The 11,160-nt window shown below is 41.9% G+C and overlaps 1 protein-coding gene across 20 annotated transcripts in view; it reads right to left on the bottom strand.

Moving 5' to 3' along the window:
* Window positions 1–562: 562 nt before the first annotated feature.
* The window catches only part of Gne (glucosamine (UDP-N-acetyl)-2-epimerase/N-acetylmannosamine kinase), a 55,392-nt gene continuing 44,794 nt past the window's right edge, over window positions 563–11,160 (bottom strand). For all 20 annotated transcript variants that reach the window (XM_087183694.1, XM_087183699.1, XM_004870102.4 and 17 more), the window contains 5 exons: window positions 10,442–10,571; window positions 9,856–10,077; window positions 7,550–7,732; window positions 4,089–4,205; window positions 563–2,583 (listed from right to left, as the gene is read on the bottom strand). In XM_087183694.1, the coding sequence (XP_087039820.1) occupies window positions 2,348–2,583; window positions 4,089–4,205; window positions 7,550–7,732; window positions 9,856–10,077; window positions 10,442–10,571 (888 nt within the window). In that variant the 3' untranslated portion in view covers window positions 563–2,347. The remainder of the gene's footprint in view (window positions 2,584–4,088; window positions 4,206–7,549; window positions 7,733–9,855; window positions 10,078–10,441; window positions 10,572–11,160) is intronic.

The following is an 11,160-nucleotide window of genomic DNA, read 5'->3' as shown; positions in this document are numbered from 1 at the left end:
ATACTGTGAGGAAGCCAAGCTAGCTCACACAGAACACCTGAGAGAATCTGTAACTGTGTTGGGAGAAATGCCTGGCCAGTTCATAGATATTCTAACTGCCTGCTATTCTAGCTCCAGCCACTAACTGTAAGTACAACTGTACAACTATAACTAAGTATAACTGAGCCAGATCTGCCAAGTATAGTTCTTTTCCCAAATTCTGGACCCACAAAAACTATGAAAAGAGAAAACAGTTGTTCACAGATCTTTCAAATGTTGTACAGTAATCATAACTTGGGATCATTTCAATGCCTGCTTTACCAATCTGGGGGCTGCATAACAGGAGGGACCTAGTTGATCCAGGGATTCAGTGGGGTGCTCAACATTTAGTTTCAAACCTCTTTTGGAGTACTTTTTTAGGTCAAATTTTAAATGTTACATAATTACTTTTTATTAATAGGCTTTTGTTATTAAGAAAACACTGATAGTAGATGCCTTAAGTTATATAACCTTAAAAAATTCAGTGCAATAATACAAATCTCTCTGGGAAGGGAAATCTTAAGAACAAAACAATATGCAACAGTTAAAATTTTAGCAAGCAAATGTATTTTTTCTTTAGACTTTGGCTCAAAACAGTAACATAAAAATACTTAATTAAAATAAATTAGAGGATGTGATTAAACATGTAATAATTTATGTCAGAATATATTCTATAAATTTAGTAAAACCTAAGATTTGGTTTTTGATTCAGTATCATCCATCCCTTCACCTGAAACTTGGTACCTGAGCCATTGTAGAATGTGGAACAAAACCAGGCCCTGAAGACTAAGGGCTGGCAGAGTTCTAGGACTCAGCCATCATGTCTTTTTGACATTAACCCACCAGGAAGGAAGTCATTCAAATGCGGTATTGATTGCTTTAATTTGTATGTCAGGAATGAAATAATACATTGTAGAAACCTTTGGGCTTTTCTAAAATAAAAAAGTTTTTCTTTGAAAAATATATTCATATGTTTTAGATCATCTACAAATACTCATAAAAACCTGTTAGAAGAGCAAATACTGTACTGGCAAGATTTCAATAGCATGGGAGGAATATTTGATTAAATTCAAAGCTGAGGAGAATAGGGTCAAAAATAAATTGAGTCATTTGCAAATCAGGTATTCTTATTAAAGCTTTTGTTAGCCTAAATCAAATGTATTAGCATTTTGAACGTGTTTTTGAAATGAAATGTTGTGTGGCTTAGCAGAAAAAGGGACCATGCATCAAACCCTCTCAGACTCATCAACCCCATATCTGTAGGTATGTCATTTAAACACACTAAGTCTTGGGTTCTATAAAATGGGAATTCATATCTGTCTCAAGGGTCATGAGAATTTAAGATAATGTATATGAAGCACTAGTTCAGAGCCTGGTACACAGCAGGCACTTAATGGTTACAGTTAGTATTTCTTCTAGGTTGCACTTAATAGAACTTTGACTTTTGTGTTTTGCCATCAGTTAAAACAATCTTACTTAGAATCCAGATCCTCAGATCAGGGCTGTAGGTGTAACACATACACTGCCTTCCCAGACACTCAGGGGTCCCAGTCCACAGAGACTGAAAAGCTTCTGAAGGGAGAAGGGTCTGCTCGTCAGGAGGATAGACACTTTTGGGATAATCTTTCAGAGGCTCTAAGTCCTAGTGGCTTCTTAGCTGTCTCTAAGAAGATAAGTACAAGGTCACTAAGGCCACTCTAATTCATATCTCTGGTCTAGTCTCTTATAAGTTCTGCTAGAGTAATAACATCATTCCTCAAAGACATTTGGGGGTGAGAGATAATGTCCAATGTCCTGATTGCTGCGATGGTATAAGGTAAATATGTAAGTCAAAACTTATTAAATTATATGCTTTAAAGATAATTCAATAAAGCTGTTTTTAAAAAGTACATAAGCCTTTCCTGTTAAGATTCACCTCTGTTCCCTGACTGGATTTCCTTCTGTGATCAGAGTTGGGGGTTAGAGGAGGAAGGGGTATTAACCAAAATGCGCACGTGCAGTTCACATCCCAAGGCAGGCCTACAGGTCTCATGGTACCTTGGCAAGCAGAGTCCTAAGGCTTCTGGATCTACTACTGTGGCTTCTTTTGGCATAGGAAGTTGTGACTAGAACTTAAAGGTTTACACTCAAATGACTACTATTAGGAAAACATCAGAAAGCAGTGGGGAAAGGTAAATTTGGAAAAGGATACAAAAAAGCAAAACCACTCTGTGCCAACACTGCCTGCAATTAAATACTAAATTTGCTTTTTAAGAAATGTTCATCTAAAAGAGAAGTTGATTCCATTAAGGTGCTCTTGAGTCTCGGACCATGTTCACCCCCATGAGGCCTAGTGGATCCTGCGTGTTGTGTAGTCCAGAACCATGCTGGCAGCACCGAGCAGGGCAGGATCCACCAGATCCGAAACCACCACATCCACATCCTGCACTGAAGACAAGGCTTGCTGGCGGATGATGTCTTTGACGATGTGGATATAGTGACTGGCCAGAACTCCAGACAGGATCACTAGGGAGGGGTTCATAGTGTGCAGGATGTTGACGACCCCAAGACCCAAAGCTGTTCCAGCTACAGGAAAACAAAAATAAGTTCCCAAGACACAGCTAAATCAAAAGGAAAGAACCAGTGGGCAGTAATGGTAAAGTATATTCATATTACATAGTGGGAAGCAACATTTTATTTCTGCTAGGGATGGAACTCAGGCCCTCACACATGCTAGGCAAGTGTTCTTCCAATGAGCTATATCCCCAGCCCAAGAAGCATTATTTTAAAGGCTGTTCCTGATTTCTTCTTTTTTTTTTTTTGATACAGGGGATTGAACTCGGGCCCTTGCGCTTGCACAGCAGGCGGCAAAACCACTGAGCTAAATCCCCGGCCCTTCTTTTTTTTAAGAGATGGAGTCTATCACTCAGGCTGGCCTTGAACTACTAGGCTCAAGGGACCTTTCTGCCTCAGCACCTCCTCAGCAACTTGGAATTAACAGACACATGCCATGACTTACTCTTTTTTTTTTTTTGGTACCAGGGATCGAACTTGGGTCCTTGCACTTGCAAGGGAAGTGACAGAACCACTGAGCTAAATCCCCGGCCCAGCATGACTCTTTTTTTTTTTTTGGTACCGAGGATCGAACTCGGGTCCTTGCGCCTGCACAGCAGGTGGGGAAACCACTGAGCTAAATCCCCGGCCCTGATTTATTCTTGATGTGAGAAAACTATCATGTGATTTTATTTTTTGCGACAAGGTGTCACTATGTAACATAGGCTGGCCTCAAACTTACTAGGTAGTCAAAGCTGGCTTCCAATTCTTGATCCTCCTCCTGCCTGGGCGTGCATTATTATGCCTGGTTTATATGATATACTGAAGTGGAAAAAAATCAGGGCACAAAATTGCTTGTACTAGCCAGGCATGGTGGCACGCACCTATAATCCTTGCACTTGGGAGGCTGAGGCAGGAGAATCATTTCAAGTTCGAGGCCAACCTGGACTACATAGTGAGTCCAAGGCCAGCCTGAACTACATAGCCAGACCCTGTCTCAAAAAACAAAAAAACAAACCAAAAAACCCTCTACTATACAATATAATCTCAGCTATGTAAAAAACGAACAGAATAGAATAGAAAGATTGGATGAAAAATTTAATAGCTGATATTTTTGAACGACAAAATTCTGAAGTGATACTTTTTCTTACTGTTCACCTACATTTCTATAAATATTCTACAAAACAGACGTATTTTCAATAGTTGTAAAACCAAATCAAAGACCTGCTTCAAAGGCAATGCTAATCAGGCATGGTGGTGCCTACCTGCAATCCTTGCCTCAGGAGGTTTAGGCAGAACTGCCACAAGTTTGAGACCAGCCTGGGCTACATGCCAGGACCCTGACTCAATAAACCAAAAAAAGAGGGAAAAAAAGATAATGTTGACAAATACCTTACATGCATTTTTATTTTCTCCTCTCAGTTCATGGGGAAAATGCCTCTGAACAGACAATACAGAGCATCACACCCCAGGGGAAACAAGCCCTGACATGTCTGAGGTCACTCCCTGTGGCACAGCTGCTGGAGCTACAGACTCACCTGTTCTTAAGATGCTCTGGGCCTTTGCATTGCCAAGTTTTGCAGCTTGGATGAGATGAAGTGCACTCACAGCTTCGTCTTTTGGCACTGACATCCCTTCCACCAAGAGCAGGTCCTCTGAGCCAAGTGAGAAGCAGTCATTAGTGCCTCTTGGCAGTGAGCCTCTTAATTGAGAAGGTGTTTTCTTTTCACAATCTCAAAGCCACTTATCCACAAACATCTATGTACATTGTCCCCAAAGCCTTTGCTGCCCTTCTGTTACCTGGTTATACATAAGCCAGAATTTCCCTAGCTGGAGAAGCCTCTAGCCTTACTATATTCCTCTGACTCCTTTGCTTCACCTGTCCTGAGCCCCCACCACCACCACCAGATGATCAAACTCCTGCACTCAGCTCCTTGCTCAGCTATCTCAGATAAAATGCTGCACTGCTTCCCAGTGCTCATCCCATGTTCTATGGCAGCAAGGCACGGAGGCTAAGGAACAGACCGTGCAGCTCCAGCTTTGCCACTGCTAGCTCCACGGACCTGGCCATGTTACTTCACCGCTATGCATTTCTCTTTTCTAGAAGACTAGAGCAGTTAATACCTAAAGTACTTACAGTGCTGGCCAAAGTAATGCTAAGTAAATGGCAGGAGTTTCTATTAACCTGTCTTAAGTCTTTCTGTCAGTTGCCAACCCAGCTCAATCTGCTACCTTAATCTGCTGTAGGGCTCTGAAGGAAGAAAGTCCCCAGCTGCTACCTAGATACCAGCTGATGCTATCCTGTATTTCCTGGGCCTTGCAGCTTCCAGTTCTCTCCTCTTCTCCCTTACTGCTCTCTCTTTGCCTTTACCCTCCAGATTTCCAGACTTCTTACCTCAGTTAAAAGACACCACCAGGCAAGGATTCCTGTACTCTTGCCCTCATATATAAACACACCAGTATCTGCACATCTTTGCTCTTCTTGCCCTCTCTTGGGCCCTCTTGCTTTGCAGCTCACCTCTCCCCACCTCTTCAGAGTCCCTACTGTGCAGGGATTCCACACCGGTCCTCTGCTGCGTGGTCCACCTTTACTTCTATGCCCACTGTCTCCATCCCATCAGCCTATCCTCATAGATTTTTTTGAAAGCAAAAAAATCTTCCTCATTTTATGTAGAAGGCACACATAATACATATAGTCCATAAAACAAATAAGCAATGGATCCATGGTGTGAATGTTTCATGGGAAAGAAGTAGAGAGAAAACCATCTAAAGAACTCTTTAGGTGAAGATAATGAAAACAAGGTTCAGAAGTGAAAGTTTAAGGGCACTAAATGATGTCCTGATGGCCAAAGCCAGTGACGTTTTCCAGTGTTCTTATACGTGACATAGCTAACTACACCTTCTCTGAAACACCCTCGCTTCTTAGGCTTCTGTGAGGTTTCCCTTTTGTGGCTTTTCTCCCAACTCTATTCCTCAACTGCCTCACTCCCTGGGTCTGGGTCTCATTCACAGGCTTCACTACCATCTTAATTTTTATTTTATATTTTATTTTTTGGTTTTTTTGAGACAGGGTCTCACTATGTAGTTCAGGTTGAACTTGAACTCATCATGTAGCCTAGGCTGGCCTCAAACTCCTGGTGAATCTCCTGCCTCAGCCTCCTGAGTGCTAAGATTCAGGCATGTGCCACCACACCCAGCCTCACTAATCTTCATACTGTACTGATGAAACCTAAGTCCCTCTCTCTAGAGTCCAGTAACCTCTCCTGAGCTGAAGACTTCTTTCCAGCTGCCTCCTTGGCATTTCCTCCTGGATGTCCCACAGGCACCCAACCATCATCTTTCACCTAAACCTGTTCCTCCTCTTACCTTCCCAACCCTGAGTTGTCCAGAAAACAGGAAGTCACTTTAGAACTATCCTGCTTACAGTCATCCTCCATTTAACTACAATTCCCATCCCTAGAAACAAAAAGTCAGTTTAATGAAGAATCTAAAATTCAGATCTATGTTTTTTCCCTAAAATTTTTTAATGGTTCCTCTGACCTTCTGGTTCTGGTTCCCTCTTCCACACCACACTTTGTCTTGCCCTTTATGCATCTACACCACTGTTTCCATGCCCAGAAGAACCCCACTGGCCATCCAAACTTGCCTGGCTAATCCATGAATCTGATGCTCAACTCCCAGGATGGCACCTGGCACGCCCTTCTTTGGGATGGGGGGGGTGGGGGTGGTTTCCATGTCCTTACGTGCATCTGTGTTCCTTGACCATCATTCTCAACACAATCAGCACACTGTGTAATAATATTGACTCTTATGCATTAGATTAGAAACCATCCTGACTTCTATGTCTATAAACATCTTTACTTCATATTATCTCTCAGTGTTCAACAACTGTAAGATATTCATCCACTTATTATTAAAATGTATATTGAGTATCCACTCTGTGCTGATGGCTGAGAAAACAAAAATGACAATCTCTCTACTGTCTTGGAGCTCTGGGCCCCTCACTGCACCAGAACCAACTTTAATAATGCATCCTCTAATGGATCTCCACCTGCTCTACTCTTCTACTCCTTCTGTCCTGTGTCTCAGGGGTCACTTCCAAAAGGAAATACCTGTAGGTTATGCCTGGCTCTGCTTTGAGGGAAAGCTAAGAGAAGACCTCTACCCTCGGAGAGGAAGAGTGTTAATCTGGGTCAGGACCAAGGACACTGGAGGATCATTAGGAGGGAGCTCTGCTCCTCCTCTAAGAAGTGAAAAGGTTAAAAAGTGGCCTCCATGGCGATACTCTTAAGTGAAATAAATAGGACACACATGTGTAAATGCCGAATAGTTTCTCTGGTGTGAAAAACTGAAAGTGTAAATAAAGACTAAATGTATAATAGGTCATGTGAAATAGGAAGAAAAGGGGCAAAGGGGAAAGAAGTGGGAGGGCTAGGGGAAAGGATAGAAGGGAATGGGATTAATATGAGAAAATGGAAAAATAGGAACAAAATCTTTGTAAATAGGGAGGACTGGAGGGGTTGAAGGGAGGGCTGGGCAAGGGTGAAAAATAAGAACCAAGAGAGACTATGTAAAGGTGCAAATTTCCAATGATGAATGTCATTATACTGTATACCTAAAATGTACCAATGATTAGAATGAATAATCGATAATACAAAATAGGAAGAAAAGGTCCAAAGGGGTAGGGGTAGTGGGAGGGGCAGGGGAAAGGAAAAATGCTGAGAAATGGAAAAAATGGAAATAAAGTCTTTGTAAATAGGGAAGGGTGGAGGGTGTGAAGGGAGGGCTAGGAATGGGGAAAAAATAAGAACCAAGATGCATTATGTAAAGGTACAATTCCCAATGAGAAATGTAATTGTGTTGTATACCTACAATGTACCAATAAAAGAATTTAATACAAAAAAAAAAAAGTGGCCTCCATGTTCAGCTTTTTAGAACTTCTACTTTGAAGTACCTGTCTTTTATTTGGTCCCTTAATTCCTAAGGGGAAGATACCAACCATCATGTAGCTTTTTTGCCTCCCTCTGTAAGGCCATTCCAGAGGCATATGCTTCAATACACCCATGGCTCCCACAGGAACAATCAGGCCCATCCAGAGACACGACAAGGTGGCCAAGTTCTGCAGCACAGAAGGAGCTTCCATGGATCAGTTCATGCTGATGAATGATTCCACCACCAATTCCTGTAGTGAGAGCCAATAATCACTGATGGACATTTCACATGGAACAAAACTATGATACGACAATGCCTCATCTTTTTAGCAAAGCTTTGAGTGTAAGGTTCTATATGATGCCTACTTCTAAATTTACTAAGCACCAAAATTTTATTTGGTAGCATTTTGAAAGGAAATATTTTTAGCAGATCTTCTGATGCCTTGTGTCACATCTGCTTGGTTCACCATGATCTCAGACAAGGTTGTGGCAGCCAGTTCAGGGCATCTGACTCAGCCTCTCTTGATGGGACACCCCTACAAGCACACACCAAGACCTTCCATGCTCAACGAGAGTCTCGTCAGCCACACAGGCCACCCACAGCCAGGGGAGACGGGCCAGCAGGTGCAAGCAGACAGTCTCGATGGGGCTCAACAGGCTCTTCCAGAGGTTCTAAGAGATTGCAGCCCTCACTGCCCTTGAAGCAACATTGATAATGCATAGTTTTAATCCTATTCTGCCTATCTCCTGCTTCTCAGGATCACCTCCAAAAGAAAACACCTGTGCCTAAGTCCTTGTATTAGCTTCTGCTTTGAGAGAAGGCTACAATGAAAGTTTTTATAAGCTAGAAGAAGCGGTGCACATCTGTTAATTCCAGTACTCTGGGAGACTGAGGCAGAAGGATCACCAAGTTAGAGCCCAGCCTGAGCAACTTAGACTGTCTCAAGATTAATATTAATAATAATAATAATAATAATAATGGCTAGGGATGTAGCTCAGTGCAAAAAATACCATCTCCAAAAAACTAAAGTACCTGCCAAAAAACTAAAATGTTATCAGAGGACCTGCTTCTTGAAATAAAGAATATGAAATACTATTTTGCCTCTTGATGCTGCCATGTCTAAAAATCTATGAATTGAATGTTACAAATATAAATGATTGCTGCCTTTCATTATGGTGTTTAGGGAGTTACTAAGGAGTGAAGGACATTTGTCCTTAGAAGGCTCTGCTTTTAAGAGCTGTCCTGCCACCCACCACCCCCACCCATCTGACTTGCAACTTATTAACTGTTCTGACTAGGAAATGGTCTCCAAGCTTGCTAAAACTGTGTCCAAGCTGAAGAGGAAGTGTATGAGTGAAGGTACATAAGCTTAAAGGGGAGGTGGTAAAATACAGAATTTAAGTATGCCCAAGTTTTGAAGTTAGGCATATCTGAGATGAAATCCTGGCTCAACCACTCAATAGCTGAGTCTGTCAGCATTTAAAATATAAATTACACATCTTAATCATATACCATGAAAATAAAACTGAAAACAAAACACAAGCAAAAGCCAAATTAGGACATTTATGAAAATGACAGAGTAGAGGACTTCAAAAATTCATCTTGCCACTAAAACAATGAATAAACTCACAAAATGGTCAGAATCAACTTTTCTGAAACCTAAAAAGGAACCAAAAGTTTGTAAAATCAGGGTGGGAGGAGGGGCAGGAGAAAAGAAAGAAAACCTGCTGAAACCCAGTAGAGAGAGCTACCTGGTGTTTTAATTTACCCTAGTCTCTTCACCCATTCCCCAGCTTGGCAGTGACCTTGAACAATGGCCACATTTCCAGTACTGGTATATAGATATCATTATTGGATACCAGTAACTGAGAGAGCAGAATTGGCTTACTCTCAGAAATTGTGGGTAGTTGTTTTGACCTTCCTGGTTGCAAACTGGAGGAGCAGCTTGCTTTTACATTCACGTAACTGGGAACTATCCCTCTGCTCAGGGGAGTTGCACAGGGAAGGTTTGTAAAGAACATTTAAAGTTAAATGTGTTAGTCTCTGCTGCCTAGAACAAATCGTAACAGCTGAGACACATAACAGACTAACCAAAAACTGGAAGGAAAAGCTGAGGAATGAGAAGCTTTGAGGAATAAGAACTTTGAATAGCTCTGAAAGTTCCTGGGAATTTAGAAGTCCACAGGTATGCCTAGGGCTGGGCAGCACATGCTCAAAAAGACCTGAGAAGGCCTTAAGATCTACAAGTGGTTCACCTTAGGGCTCTACTCAAGCTGCAAGTGAAGCCTGAGGCAGTGTTGTAACTGCCTGAGGGGGTGCAGCCTTGTGTCACACATTCTGGCTCCTGAAGCAACCTTCCCTTCCCCCTCATACCCGTGCCGGTGATAAGTGTAACAAAGTTTTCCAGTCCCTTTCCTTGACCAAATTTCCTTTCTGCCATGGCGGCACAGTTGCCATCATTGTCAACCCACACAGGAAGATGCAGAGTGTCAGACAGGGGTGTCCTGAGGTCCACAGAGTTCCATTCTTGTATCAGTTTGGTCGAATGCAGCACAATTCCTTCCTGAGGATTTACACGGCCACCTGTGGAAATGCCTGAGATCCACCACAAACAAGGGAAATAATTCTGATTAGCAGTCTTAGGAAAGTAATGCCAACTTCCCTTAGCTCTGAACATAAATTAATATACCCAACATCTCCTAACACAAACATTACCAAGCACTGTGAAGAAACACCAGGCAGTTCTGATCTAAATCTGTAACTCCCCACAGAACTATCAATGCTTCTCCCATGATGCCTGTTGGGGTTCCAGGAAGCCCCATGCTTGTGGCCACAGACAGGACCTGCAGCCATCTATACACAGAGCAGAAGTGAAAGTGATGTTCAGTTAAGCAACAGAACTTAGTAGGCTGTGTACATTAAAATGTGCATTTCTTGGATTTATAATTTACAATCTCACCTACTCCCAAAATTCTGCAGTTCAGTTTTACAGCCTCTGCTGCAGCTTCCACACACATCTGTAGGATTAAATTAATCCTCTCTTCATAAGTTTTAGGATTGAATTGAGTATACTTCTTAACTATTTCACCCTAAAAGAGAAAAAACAAAACCTCTCACTGATCTTAGGTAAGAAGCATACTGTCACTCAGTCTTTTTCCTGATAAAGTAGACACTGCTATAGGACAGGTGTTACAGACTGAGATGATGCCTAGGGAGGGAGCAGCTGGATAAACCTGAGGAGTATCAGGGACTCCATCCGAGAGAGGACTGTTGAAAGCATGACAACTCCACAGCCGAGGTGATGGGCCCCTCTCTTAAGCTTAACGTGACTGTTGAATAATCTGAATCTAGCTTATTAAAAGGGCATAGTTCACTCTTTCTGGTTGACAAAATTTTGTTCAAATACTGAGGCAAAGTATTCTAAGTAACTAAAATTTAAATATCTATCATTGAACCCAATAATGCTATGAATACTCTTGTTTACTCATGATAAATTTCCATGCTGGGTAGCTCAAATACTACATCATTTAAATTACTGTGGTTTGGTGCTATGTTTTAATTCCAAATAGGGATAATCTCTCCTAACTACTGCTTTTTTTTTTGTATTGGGGATCGAACTCAGGACCTTGTGCTTGCTAGGCAGGTGCAGTGCCACTGAGCTACATCCCCAGCCCTCCT

Source organism: Heterocephalus glaber, unplaced genomic scaffold (assembly GCF_053883595.1).
Source record: "Heterocephalus glaber isolate CG9 unplaced genomic scaffold, H.glaber_assembly_v1.0 deba00001481, whole genome shotgun sequence".
NCBI classification, from domain to species: Eukaryota; Metazoa; Chordata; class Mammalia; order Rodentia; family Bathyergidae; genus Heterocephalus; species Heterocephalus glaber.
Note: the sequence above shows the minus strand (reverse complement) of the source record. Positions and strands in the feature narration are given on the sequence as shown.